Here is a 14870-nt window from a genome sequence, read left to right as displayed (position 1 = left end):
TTTTTTAATCAGTATCTTCTTTCTTGTTCACTAGTGTTGGAAAAAAAAATGAGATATTTGCAAACATCCCTGCTGAACATTTCTAGAAATACCCTTAGCTTCTATTAGCCACAACAGTTCTTTGGTATGTCATCTTCTGAGTCCTGTTATACATAGCAGGTAAAGCCAGGAAGACCCTTCCCCCCTCCTTTATTTTCTTTTCTATCTCTTTCTGAACTGATCTTCTAAACCACAAACTATGATTTCTGCCATACAGATTAACCTAATTAAGATAATAAATGACCCATATTATTTTCAAATACTACTCAGATGTGAGGGGAGGTCACCAAACAAGATACATACACCAAAGGGTAGGTATCTTGGGGCCATTATAGAATTCTTTCTGCCAGAGACATTTAGGCAATGGTAGTCCTGAGTTCCTGATTGATCTATCTTTGACTTCTTTGCACTCACCCTTGCCATTGGAAAATCTCTCTCTTCCGCTTTGAAATGGAGAGTAGCCAGGAGGCCAAGTGTGTTAGAGACCACTCAGGGGAGAGTTCTGGCAGCTAGGTGTGTTAGAGATTACCCTCAGGAGAATTCTGGAGGTCTGGTTTGGTAGAAAGTTACCCAGAGGATAATTATGGAGGCCAAGAATGCTAGTGACCACCCAGGGAGATTGGACCCTGGGCAAATACTATCATTGTCCTCTAGTTTCCTCATGCATAAACAAGGTTAATGGTAACAAAGGCCCATCACTTACTGCAAAGTCTAAAGTATAACTCACCTAAACTTATGGAATTATTACTTTGCTCATTTTTTCATTATTCATGTATTTTTCATAACAACTGCAGAAAAGGCATTATAGCCCCTACTAGAAAATCATAGAAATTAAGATACTTACCCAAATTCACATAGCTATGAACAAGGTTGCCTAAAACTTCTAAATTGGGGCTGGTGAGATTGTCACAAGGTGGAAAGAGAGAGCTGATGTCTCACAAGTTGTCTTCTGACTTCCACACATGAAATGTGGCATTGCCTACTCATAACTAAGAAAATACATAAATAAATGAGCATTCAACTTCTAAATCCAGATGTTTGAGACTTAAGGAATATTCATTCTTGGATTCATGGGCAGAAGCTAGAGAACAGAGGGTCCAGAACTATGAATCTGAATTGTCAATTTGAAGACATAATAGGGTGCCTAGGAGAATACTGACTTACCCACTATTTACATATTCCAGAAGAGGCTGCAGAGTATATCGGAGTGGAAGGAAGCTGGGCAGCAGGAAGATTTGTTTAGTTAATAAACATTTGTGATTCCAACGTCAAGTATTGTACTATTTGCTGGCTCTGTGTTAATAAGCAAACACATGAAACTTGGTTTGGTTATTTCCCTAGGGGCTTTTGAGGACTGAATAAAATACCATATTGTTAAGTGCCTAGCAGTTTATGGACCAAAGAAAGGACTCCCAGGGGTAGGCCACACTGTGAGGCTGGGATGTGATGGAGAGAATTTTGACATTAGATTGACAACTAGACAACATTTATCATCCTAATCCATAAACAAGTACTTTCTGTCTACCTTCTACCTAGGCAGGTACAGTGCAAGGTATCACAAGGTTACAGTTAGGAGGAAGACGCCCCCTTGTACTGACCATGAAACGAACATTGCGAATGAATAGAAATATTGTACTGTGGAACAGAAATTAATTAGAGCAATGCAATTTTTATCTGTGGACCCAGAAATAATTCATGAACCATAATCTCAAGTTTTATATTAATGCCTCGACTTTATTTTTTTTTTCCTGAGATGGAGTCTCCCTACGTAGCTCATGCTGACTGCGTTAGTGCTCCTCTTGTCTTCAGTTCACATGTTCTAAGATTATAGGTGCATGCCAACATGCCTAGCTTCATGGATAGGATTTTGATGATAGTCTAATAATCCAAGGAAAAGAGTTTATTTGGTAACAATTTTGTCTACTATCACATTTAAACATTGTATGTGCTAGCCAATAACATAGACTCGTTTTCTATTCATTGTTTTATTAAAAAGTGATATGTATAGTTTGGTCATACTATCTATATTACTTTTATAAAACAAGACATGAATGAAGGTTTATTATCTGACATTAGGTGTCCTAGAAGCAAAAGCTGAGTTGACTTATTTACTGAGAATGGGGTTTCAAAATAAAACAAAACAAACAAAAAAACCCAAAATGAGTGGAGGGGAAAAAACAACAGGAATAATTTTTAGAAGTCTGAACACAGGCTGATGTCAAGAGGATCCATGAGCAGAAATTGTACTGTGAAGTAGCCTGTGCAAAGGCAAGGAAGTTGAACAGTCAAACATTTGTTCTCCCCCAAGAAAGGGGGTATAACTTTGCAGCTATCTCTAGGTAATGTGGCTTTTGCTAAGATAAAACTTCCAGAACACATTTCTGTGGAGCTGTTAGTACTCTGTCTTTGTGGAAGATAAAAGACAGAGAAGTCATGGGAAATAGGATCTGTCTGGGTCAATAACAGCAATGACTACAATCTCGTAGCTGGGCAGTGAGGGACAGAACAAAGACAGTGACTTTCTGTTGACCACTTTACAATCAGTTCCTGTCTGTTTCTTAAACCATAAACATGTTCATAGCTAAGCCTCGTGTGTGGACCAGCTTGATGGCCTTTACTATCCATCTCATTGACTTACCTTCCAAACTGAGTTAAATATCAGCCCATTTTTTACCAAAGAGCAAATTAAGGGTCTGAGAATTTGTACTGAAGGCTATATAGTCAAATTGGGTTAGCACCTAAATCTCCTGGTAGTAATTGTGTTTTCTTTCTTTTAACCTAACTGTTGAATTTGAGGAAAGTAGAGTAACCTTGACATCAGTGTGAGCTGAAGATCCAGGGCTACTTCTTATATCAGTATAATTCAGTCAAGCAACTGGATGAGCAGGGCTATGGATCCCATGATTATTTTATTCCACTGGGTCATCCTTGCTCTGCCATTTATCTCATGCTTGGTGATGTATTTTTCTTTTAACTTCTGCCTGCTGCAACATCCTTTAGGACATCCTTCATGTGTGGTCTTGTGGACACGGCCTTTCTAATCCTCTTTTTTCCAACTTCACACTCTATAACTTTCTTGTCAGATGCTGCTCTCTTGACAGAGGCCTATGTGTTTCCTCTTCCCTTGACTGACCATGGGATGGATGGAATTTGCAGATTCAGGGCACTAGAAAAGTTTGTGAATGAAATAACTTTCTTTGTTATCAGAGGCCAATGTTTTAATCTCTGTGCTTAAGTTTCCTCTTGACTGCGAAACCACAGCATTATTTCTTACCTCTCTGTTATGTTAGAAGCAATGAATATAAGATATGAAGCACATAAAAGTTGTGTAATAATGATGGTTGTTCTTATGCAGTCAACAAACCTGCACAGGATTCAAAGACACATGGGAGACGAGGAGGCTTTTAGCACCGCCATCTTGGAAACCTCCTGCCACAGCGACAAGTGAATTATACATCTTGGCTGCTTAATACGTTTAATCCAAGCTACACTTACTAGACAGGAGTTTCCTGTGCTTCTATTTCTGTCCCCTTCCCCATCACCACTTTCTGAGTCAAGACACACCTTTATACAGGATGTCTTCCTTTGGTAACATCAGTGACTTTCATTTTCCAGGGCAATTCCTCCACAATGCCTTGCTGCAAAAGGACAGAGGCTCTGTGAGCCTTGAATTAAGTGGCTTTGGTCACAACTCTATTGGAACTTTTAGATAATATTCTTTTCTTTCTCATAAAAAATGACTGGAAATCAGGAAAATCTCATACTTTATTCTTTATTCATTCTCTTCCTATGGGATGGTTGACTCCATCCAAGGATGTGGCTGAGATGCTAAACTAGAACAAATTGTCCTATCTGGTCTGTACACAACTCAAGGCCACGTCTCTTGATTTCTTGGCACTTCTTTGCTTCTTCTTAAATCCCCAAACACTTAACTCCTGTGACTTTTTCTTTTTATATTCTTGAAGAATTAATACTATGTTTTCTACATCATAGGATCTAAAGAAAAAATCATTTTAATGAATAGAGTGGATTTTGCCTCCACATCTGTAAGCAACAGACATGGTGGGCAGTGGCTTATTCAACCCTCCATGACTCCTTTGTGGAGGATAGAATGAGAAAGCAGCCTGTGCTCAGTTTTCATAAACTAACCAGTTCCCAGGCTGTTAGCTAACAGTTATGTAGGAACAACAGGATTTCAACAGTTCAAATTGGTAGAGGAAGGAAAATTGATGCTGTTCTTCCTTTGGAACAACAAATGAGGCATGAGTCCAACTCTGTACTTGATGCTTTGCTCAGCAAATCTTAGCTGTTTCTCTAGAGCTCTAAGCTAGCTGTGGCCTGGGCTCTCAGCAGGAAACTGTCTTTGTTAATAGGATTGGCATTCAGCATGATCAGGAGAGACAAAATACCATTTGACTCAGTGCATTTTGTTCTAACAGGAATGGTCATGGGTCTACTGCAGCATCCTCTGAATAGGGCTAAGATGAAGTCTAAATACCTGGAACAAAGTAGGAAGTGATGGGGTTTTTGCTTCTTAGAATGTACTGATGACTCATTGGAGTTTTATCAAAAAAAAAAAAAAAGACAGAAAGAAAGATGAATGAATATGCTATCGGTAGGACTCTTGGCATCTTCTCTGGTGATGGTAAGTACAGGGCTATGACTCCCTGAGTCCTTCCTTTGGTCCCCCAATAAAGCAATGAATTAGATTTGCATCCACTGATCATCTGCACTGTGTTACCCCATGCCATCAGCTAGGCCAGTTGTAGCAGTGCAGGCTTACTGGTGCCAGTTCTGACCCTCCTCATTTCTAACCAGCACTCGTTGGTACAGCAGACTATGCTCCAGTCATATCATCTCTAGATATACACCTTCTTGGGCACCAGAGATCCAAGCTTCAGGAGCTTTCTTTCAATCCTAACATTCCTAAGCAGCTTTGGAAACTTGATTTAATCTTTTTGGAGCCCCTTATTCTTCAGGTAACGTCTCACAAAAGACTCAAGGATATGCTGCAGAGGGAAGCACTCTCCATATAGAGTCTATGGAAATCTGCTATAAATATGTCTGCTTCTCTTTCTAAGGAGACAGTGGTTGATGGATAACCTTAATGAGTTCTGAAGAATAGGACATCCTCTCTACTCTTAGTCGTTGCCAGGAATGGGATGTGGGCCAGGTTAAGGTCAGATCTGGCTGGGACTGCTAAAATACAACCAAAGTGACTCATTTCCCTAAGAAGACTGCTGAGAAAAATGTTGGCTTTCCCCTTGTCCTTCCTCTGGCTCAAATGCAGCTCTTAGGTAGAAGACTTTTGGCACCAGGAAAGACATGTCAGGTCAAATCTGAAAAACACTACCTCTGAGTTTAAGCTTTTCTTTAAAGTTCAGTTGGAGTTAAGAAAAAAATAAATGACTATGTATAAATAAATAAATAAATAAATAATAAGATTACTTGTGCTTTGGATGCAACTGATCTCTGAGTCTGATAGTCAATGTGACCTTCAACACGTGCCTTGTGTTTCAGGGCCTATTCTCTATTCTTTGAACTTGTCAGAGTAAAACCTTCATCTTAAGTTTGCTTGGGGGAAGTTTCTGAGTGTTCTAAGATGGAGAAAACCATCAAGGATGCCTGTTTGTGTTTCATTCCTTCAGAACAAACTGTTAGGATATGGTTTTATTCTGCTGCCTTGCATTCTCTCCCACTACAATGATCACACTTTACTATCTTATTATCTCTATTATCTTCTCTATATTTTTATTATGGAAAAGGTCTAGTCTATTTAATACTAAAGGGTTGTTTGTCAGCTATGTGTGACAGTCCACAGACAGAGAACTGGCTTTTGTGGTGACCAACCTGTGCTTTGTGACTGTTCTAGGGAGAAGTGAGACTCCCCCTGATGTGCACAGGTGCACAGGGTTAGGTTATGTTTTTTCACATCTTAACGTCAGTCTTTGGGAGTTTTAATTTTCTAATTCAAGACTATAAAGTTGGATTTTGAAGTTATATCTCTGTGAGTATGAAACAGAAGATCATAAGTGCATGTTGATCTTTCAGGAAACAAATTCTAGAGTGAGCAAAGGCTACTCCTTACTCTGCTCCTCATGAGAAATTCAGGATAGACAGACACACACAAAGAGAACTTGCATGTTTCTTGCTATCTCTTAAGTAGCTTTGCAGAGGCCCATTACCCCAAAAGGCAAAGTTCACAGCCCCAAGATCATTCTGAAATCCAAAGGTGTAAGCTTGTTTATTATGGGTTTTGGCCATCTCCTCTGAGACTAATTTTGGATCTTAAGAAACCTCTTGCCAGTTGTCATCTGTTTTTCATTCTCAGTACCATTTTCTTCATTTAAAACTCATATGAGTTAAATCTACACACAAGCTGGCAGAGGGTAAACCCACGTGAAGGCTGGCAGGGGTTAAGCCCATATGCAAGCTGACAGTGGTTAAACTCATATGCAGACTTCCGGGGTTAAGCCCACGTGTGGGCTAACTTGCACATGAATAAAACTGACAATTCCAAAAATAATACTCTCTTGGTGAGGAGGAAGTTCAAGTGCAAGTGAAAACTAAATCTGATGACCACGGTGAGACCTTAAAATCTAAAAGAAAAAATTCAGAAAAGAAAGGAGAGAGGAGCATAATACCAATAAATTTTTTTAAGCAGAAAAAGATCATAGATTTGACAACGAGGGTGCAAATAAAGAGCTATTTTGAATTGGAGGCAGGTAAATTATATTTAAAAAAAAAAAAGGACGTCTCCAGGAAAAAAAAAATCTCTTATTTTTTTCAGTGCAATAGTTAGGTTCCTTCATATTATAGAGACATATACACAGTGTTAACAACCATGAAAAGCAATACAAAACGCCCTCCATTTAACAAGTAGAAAAATATAACTACTATATATGGCAACTGTGAATCTAATACTGTACAGAAGTCATTTGTGGGTTTTACAAATAAATTATAGCTTAAATGCCTTTTTAAAATTTTTTTCTTCCCCCCTTCAGATGTACACCAGAAGTTACAACAGGAAAAGTCCCGAGCCTAACAGAAGGCAAACTAGTGCCAGTCGAATGTTCTGCCCACGAGCTTAAAAAATTTCTTATTTGGCTCATGAAAATATTCGTGCAGTTTATCAAGTAGTTTGGGATCCACTTGAGGGTGTGCCCGGCCTTTGGACTCGTGTAAGCAGCGGTCCTTGCCACTGTCTCGCAGGCAGTAGAAGCCCTTGGTTTTGTTAAAGTAGAAGTTCGAGGCGTTGATCTGTGGAGACAGTTTCAGGAACCTTTCGACCTTCTGGATCTCAGGAAAAGGGTCTCTGATGAGGCGGTCGCCATCAACAATGTGGATGTGGCCCAGCGGGAAAAAACGCAGCCAGTTCAGCATATGTGCATGGTACAGGCTGCGGTTGAGAGCCTTGTAGTCCACATTGAGCCGTCCATCCCGCATCAGGAGGTCCTCGATGGGTGGGTACGGCTTGTGCTTCTGAAGATGGTTGTACAACACCTGGGTGTAGTCGGACAGCACACGCTCGGATGGGTCCCTCAGGATGAGCAACAGGCGGATGGTGGGGTTCATGCTGTGGATTCTCTCAGGCACTTTGGGCGAAGTGAAGTAGGCAGGTGTCTTCTCCACTGTGAGCTGGTGCGGGGAGGAGAAGGGCATCTGGGTGAGGTACCAGCCCAGGCCTTGGCTGTAATGTTCCTCCCAATCGAAGAAATGGACCTCGTTTTCAGCTGCGGCAACATCAGGATGCAGGCTGAGCATCTCCAACAGGGCTCGGGTACCACCCTTGCGCACCCCAATGATGATGGTCTGTGGCAGCTGCTGTGTGGAACCATTGGATGCTGGACCTTCTCCAGTGTCATCCGGGAGAATAATCACCTTCCTCAGAAGCTCTTGCTGTTTGAGCCCCAGGCCAGGAGCAGCCGGGTGGGAAGGCACAAGCTGGGGCTGGGCCACCAGCAGCACTGCACCCAGGAGCAGCAAGGTCATGCTGTACAGCTCAGGAACTTCACTGGGACACACGCCTGTGGATCATGAAGCAGCAGCAAGAATTCCTCTTGATTATTGGAACATGAGTGTCTCCAGTTTCCAATTACTAGGGAGGAAAAGAAGGAATTCTTAATCTCAAGCAGACATGGAAGTAATCCAACAAACATCTATAGTTGTGAGCACTGTCTTCAACTCCCTCAAACTCTCTATTCTATAAAGATGGGATAACAGACATTTTCTGTAAAGGACTAGAGAGTAAATATTTTTGGATTTTGGGACATATAGTTTCCATGGCAACTCCAATTCCAACTGTGCTTTTCTGGATCTGAAGCAGCTACAGACAATAGACAGAGGCAGGGTTATGGCTGTGTTTCAATAAAACTTTGTTTGTGGACACAAAAATTTGAATGTCAATTAATTCTCATGTGGTATTAAATATTACACTCGATTTTAAGATTTAGTTCGATTGTGTGTATATGTGTGTGTGTTTGCAAATATTTGCTCATGAGTGCAAGTGGCATCAGAGGCAAGAAGCCTGTGATTCCCTCCACATTGAAGCTAAAGGCGATTGTGAGCCCTCCTGTAGTAGGCTTTTGCAAGTGAATTCTGGTCTTCTGCAAGAGCATTATGTGCTCTTCTGAGCCATCTTTCTAAGCCTTTTCCATATTAATTGCTATTTTTTAAAATAATCTATATGTTTAGCTGTGCAGTTGTACAAAAGGGGGCTTTCCTAATTAACCATAGTTTGCCCATCCCTAGTATAAAGAAAAGGACTAGAAACAGCCTTTCAACTCCAGACAGTATCTAAGAAATATCTCCCTTCTGTCAGCCTCTGGCAGAGGCTCAGGTGATATGGAAGCAGGCTTGTTTCTGCACCCCATTTCTCCCACCAGGGGTTGCTATTTCAACGGGATGAATAAGCCCACGTGGAGGAATGAATGAATAGTCCATTGCTTCCCCCAGCATCAAATTCTGGTTGCTGCCTCATCATACACACCGTGTTTCTCAGTTTTGGGTCTGGTTAATGTACACAGATAGATGTGACAGTATGCTGAACCCATCTCTGCCACATGTACTTTACAACTGCAGCTGTAGCCTTGCAATAAGAACAGGTCTGGTCAGCCACAGGTCTGGGTAGGAGGACCACGACCATAGCTCATGAGCAAGAACCAATGGCTACAGTTCAATCACTGGGTTTGGGGATGGTTTGTTGAATTTGGCCAAGGGAAATGTGAATACACTGACTGCAGCAGGATGACTGACACAGACTGGAGGTGTATGTTAGGTTGATACTATATGGGGAGACGTTGACTCATTTGCCTAAAACCATTGAAAAGTCTTCATAACAGAAGACATTGAAGTGCGTCTAATGGGATTAAGAAGGCAATGTTATCAGAAGAGCACAAAGCTTCCTTGAGCACAAAACTTTACTATTTATAAAGTGGCTCACAGCTGGTAGACTTCAGTGTCTTCACAACCACACAGAGTGGCATAGCAAACCAAGGTTAAGATCATCACCAATTTATAGGTGATGGTCCTAAAATGTAAGGACACAAAAATGTCATAGTTCATTTTTAAAACTCAGGGCCCAAATTAAAAGCTGTAAATGGAGAGTTTTTATGTTCACAAACTTCCTCCCTTCGTTCCTCCACTTTTTTGAACTGCATCACCGGTTGTGATAAAGTCCTTACAGGACATGGAATGTTGGTCTAGATCTAGGGACACACACAGATAACAATGCCATGGTTGCCACTCTGAAGAATGGACACACAGGAACTATGTTTATCATTCTTACACAAAGTAGAGGCACTAGCTTGCTTTGGTCATTTGCAAAGGTTTGAAAAGGTCCGAGCAAGGGGATTGTAGGATTTCTTCAGTCAGTGAAATGCTTTTTCTTCATATCAGTCTTATCATTTACTTGGCCACAGTGCATGGACAAAGAGCAAATTCAGGGCTCCCATATTTGGGGTCCTCAGAAATAAGGTTATGTTATTTTTAAAGTGGATGTTAAAAAAACATGAGCCCTGGGCTGGAGGGTGGCTCAGCTGTTAAAAATCCTTGCTGCTCTTCCAGAGAACCTGGTTTCAGTTCTAGCTCAACATGGTGGCTCATGGTTGTAATTCCACTTTCAGGGGATCTGACCTCAGCAGTCACCAGACGCACAGGAAGACAAAATACTCATATCCATACAAAATTAACAACTAAAATCAAATCAAATCAAATAATATCAATGCAATAATCTTGAGCACTGAACAAGAAAGAAGCCTTTAGAGAGTGGCGAGCACAAAGGAAAATGGACATATGAGCTATGGAACTCTGCAAAAGGCACTTGAGGTCAGTGAGGACACCCTTGGGGGAAGGTGTTTATGGAGGGTGTGGCTAAGCAATGTGGGTTGGGTTGGTTTGGCAAAGGGCGTGAACTCAGTGTGATAAGATTGCTTTCCTCAAAGAAAGGATTCAGGAAGCTTTACCAAAAAATTTTTTTCCTCTGCCCTGTTCAAGTGGGTGGAGCCAATGAGCCATTTGTTCCTGCTTGTTGCACGTTGGAAGGTGGTTTTCCCAGAAAGGTCAAGGGGAAAGAATGAACCACAAGTGAGACAATGGTAGCACTGCCTCCGACATGCTAGAGTGCCTCACTGTGTGTGGTGGCCACAGCTGTCACTTTCTTAGAATTCTGCCTTTGGACTCAGGACCCAAGAACAACTAACAATTCACAGAATTCAACACTCATATGACCAACATACAGGTACAACTGAAATCTGTATTATCTGGCTGCTCCTGATTTATCTGCTTTATTCTGAAGCAAATTGGTCACCACAGAATACACCTGAGACTCTTCCTAACAGAGAATTACCAGCAAACAGCAGAGAAGATACTAATATTGTTTGTCTGGAATGTGGAGAGAGAAAAATAGTCCAATTGTTTATTCAGTAACAAATGGTCAGTCCTGCAAACATACAAGCAACATACATACTGAACAGGTTATATTTATGGACATATATATATAAATAAGTATATATATCATTAGATATGATTATATATGTATACATATGCATATACACATATGCATGCAACAACAATTAATGGAAAAAGAGACCATGAATTTGAAAAACAGTAAGGAGGGGGATATGGAGGGTTTTGGAGGGAGGAAATGCAAAGAAAAAGTGATGTAATTATATAATATATCAAAAATAAAATAAAAATATAAAACTGGACAGTTGAGCATTCAAAACTGTTTATTTCTGCTTTCTAATATGTTTATTTATGTCTAGATCTTTTTGATTATAAAGATATTGGTGTTATACAGGTAAAGCTGACTAGTTCTGCACAGACACACACACATACACACACACGCACGTGTCTCTGTGTGTGTGTGTATATGACAAAATACAAACTATAATTACACATAAGAAGAATGAAAAGCATTTTAAACTAGAAAGCTATAAATAATAGATGTACTGCATAAGATTTTTATCTCATTTCTTACTAGGAACTATTTTAAGCAGAAAAAAAAACATTGTAGTATGGAAGTTATCATTTGTGTGTGTGTGCATGCGTGTGTGCGTGTGTGTATGTATATACATATATATATGTATATACAAAAAGTCATGTATGTACGTGATGTATGTGCACAGATAAAATCATGTATGTATATGCATACATACATATGTGGACATATATAGAGAGTCCGTATATTTATAGGTAGATATGCTATACAAGTGTCATGCATATCTAAAATGTATACATATGTGTATGTGCATATCATATGTGTAAATATATAGAATATATGTGATAACATAGTAACTCATTTATGTATAGGACATATATGCACACAATAACTGTATGTTTTTGTGCTTTGGTAACTCAATCTCCTATTGACACAATCAATTTGGTCTTTTACTCACAGGAAAGAATAACATCTATAAGTTCACATGAACCCAAAAACAGTCTCTGGGTTTCCTGACCTTGACAATGAGTTTTCAAACAACAAGGAAGAGAGTCCTTTTATCTTTGCTTTTCATTTCACACATGAGGAGACCCTTGGGTGTCTTGGCTATAACCACACTGAAACTCTGGGCCTGAAACTTTTGGCCAGTGAGTTCCAGACTAATGACCTGAGTGCTATTATTATACTTCCAAGCAGATGATCTGGATATAGAGCAATGATAATGAGGCGTGAGTGTTCTCGAAAAAGACCCATGTAATATACTCAGCTACAATTCCTCAGTTCCCCATTCTATAAGTCAAATATACACAGAGGACATTGGGCACAGTATTAAACTCATGTATTGCTTTTAAGCAGTAGATGGGGAAGAAGATCTATACAGCCTGTGGGGCCTGACGGGGTGTCCTGCCTCTGGTTTTGAGTTTAGATGAACTGACTTTGACTCTTTGCTTCAATTGGATCATCTGTGAAAGAAAAGTCTACCCCAAATGATTCCTTTGGACCTTCAATGAAGAAGTATGTGCCAGAGAGATTTATCTAAGAGAAATGAGTCACATTTGCACTTTAAATTTTCTTAGAAGCCATATGAGAAAAATTCAATTTTATATGACTCAATGTATACAAGATGTCATTGTTCCAGAAAAAGTCATAATATATAATTAATGAGCAATTTTTCAGTATTTTACAGTAAGTCTTGATTAGCCTGTGTGTATCTTTCTAACAATAGCAGTTCACTTCCTAGCCATGTGTAGCCTGGGGCAACTGTGGTGGATAAAGACAGAGGGCTGGGGAAGCTGTAATTCTTCACTTGACACCTTCATAGAGAGGTCCCCTCCCAACTCACAGAGAAGTCCCTGGGCAGGAAAAGGACAAGGAAGGCAAGCCTGAACTTGCAGGTGACATAAATACATTCATATTCTTTCTGTTGATAACTTCATTATTCTCTCACAGGAAATAAACCAGGTGACCTTGAACACAGAAGGCTATCTGAAAACTTGGAGCTGTCAAGGGCACAGACACAGATTATTCCAAGCACCTGGAGCTGAGGCCAAGCACCCTGGCAAGAACATAGACAGCAGCTCCAGCTTCTACTGGCACCAGGCTCTGGGCTGGCAGCTTCACACATAGCATGCCCCGCAGTCTTGACAAGGAGCCCTCAGGATGGTAGCTACCATTACTATGGGAAAGAGGGACTCAAAGGAATCAGAGGTTTGTTAGAAAAGAGTGAGCAGAGCTAGCACCCAAGTGGAGTGTGAGCAGGGAGACCCAGAGCCTGGCTGTGCCTCTCATTTCTTCCCCTCTCCACCTCCATGCACCCACCCCATGACAATACTGAATACCAAGTATGGAAAACCGTGTGTCTGCACACTCTCCCAGAGGATGGCCTCCATTGTCCTTTGAATTCAGTCTAAATACCTCAGGCTGGGAACCCTTATTGTAGGACCTGCATGTCTCTTGAGCTTCAGTTTTCTTCTTTTGCTAAACTCTGGCCACACTAGCTTCTCTATGCCTCATACTTCAGCAAGTTCATCCCGGCTTTGGACTGGGCATTACAGATCCTTGTTTCTAGAATTCTGTATGTCAAGTTTTATGAAGCTGTCTCTTTCTTTCTATTTAAATTTTATTTCACCTATGAGCTTTTTCTCAATGGTTTTTACATTATCCAATTTTAAAGGCCCCATCCATTGTACTAAAATCACATCTGTGCTCCACCTCTCCACCCAGTCCTGCATGTCACTGAGTCTCTTGGCAGTGACTAGTCTTCCTAAGATGCTCACTCCAGAGAATGACATTGTTCTTGGCTCACTGTAGGAGGCAAAGACTTATTTCCTCTATGAACTTGTCAAATGCAGGGGCCAGGAAGGCCAATGGCTATACGTTACAGGGAACAGATTTTAATTTAGCAAAAAGTGAAATACAACAGCCTATTCATTGGAAAGACTGCTAAATTACAATATTTCTCCTATTCCTAGAGAGTCAAGAAGAAGCCAGATGTTAAAGTGTGTGTGTGTGGTGGGGGGACTTCATATTGCTCAGTGATTGGACAAGCTCACCCAGGACTCTAGAAAACATCTTAATTAAAAAGGAGGGGTAGCTATGAAATAACCCTTCAAAAAAATTTTAATTTTCTCCTTAAGTCTCTTTATTACATAATTCACATTATGACTCAGACTCCAAATGTAATTAACTCTAATATACCCTTATAGTCTCACCAGCAGAGTGTATTTACTATCAGGGAACATAAGTAGAATGTTTCATGAGACAGTGATGTCCATGGTAAACTGTCTTCAAGATATCTTCTCAGTCCTGCCACCTAACAGGAACGCACAGCTAGCTCAAGCATGCATCTCCTCTCGGGATTTGTGATTTAACAGAAGAGATGGAAAGGAAGATGGTGAGTTATTTGATGAGCGGTCACGGTGTGCTAGATAGTAAGCACGATAGCAAAAGTCTTCTCTAGAACCTCCAACATCACTACCAGCCAGAGTGGTTGTTCTCTTTCTTTATTTCATATCTTTAAGCACTGAAAGGGTGTTAGAGAATGGTGAATGAAGATGCGAGAAAGCTCTGGGAATTGGACAGATCCAAATGGGAACTCTTATAGGAAGCAATCTCAAGTAAGTTATTACCTCTTAGGTACTCAGTGTATCACACCCCTGTTGTCCAGGAAGATATATGAGACCACAGGTGTCAAGGGTAGATGTTATGGCAGGAGAGTGGGACCTGGAGACAGCAACACTAAGATTAACATGTGAAAGAAACCACCTGGCAGAGAAGGGCTGGAAACATTTCCTGACTGGTGGCAGAGGCAATAGACAGAACACATCTGAGAGGAGCCAGACATTCACACACACACACACACACACACACACACACACACACACACACACAC

At 40.6% G+C, this 14870-nt stretch overlaps 1 protein-coding gene across 1 annotated transcript in view; it reads right to left on the bottom strand.

Moving 5' to 3' along the window:
- Nucleotides 1–6796: 6796 nt before the first annotated feature.
- Hs3st1 (heparan sulfate-glucosamine 3-sulfotransferase 1) overlaps nt 6797–14870 on the bottom strand; it is a 29416-nt gene continuing 21342 nt past the window's right edge. The window contains exon 2 of the mRNA XM_028758254.1: nt 6797–8137. Coding sequence (XP_028614087.1) covers nt 7096–8031 — 936 coding nt within the window. The 5' untranslated portion in view covers nt 8032–8137 and the 3' untranslated portion in view covers nt 6797–7095. The remainder of the gene's footprint in view (nt 8138–14870) is intronic.

Source organism: Grammomys surdaster, unplaced genomic scaffold, assembly GCF_004785775.1.
Source record: "Grammomys surdaster isolate TR1022 unplaced genomic scaffold, NIH_TR_1.0 126187, whole genome shotgun sequence".
Taxonomy (NCBI): Eukaryota; Metazoa; Chordata; class Mammalia; order Rodentia; family Muridae; genus Grammomys; species Grammomys surdaster.
Note: the sequence above shows the minus strand (reverse complement) of the source record. Positions and strands in the feature narration are given on the sequence as shown.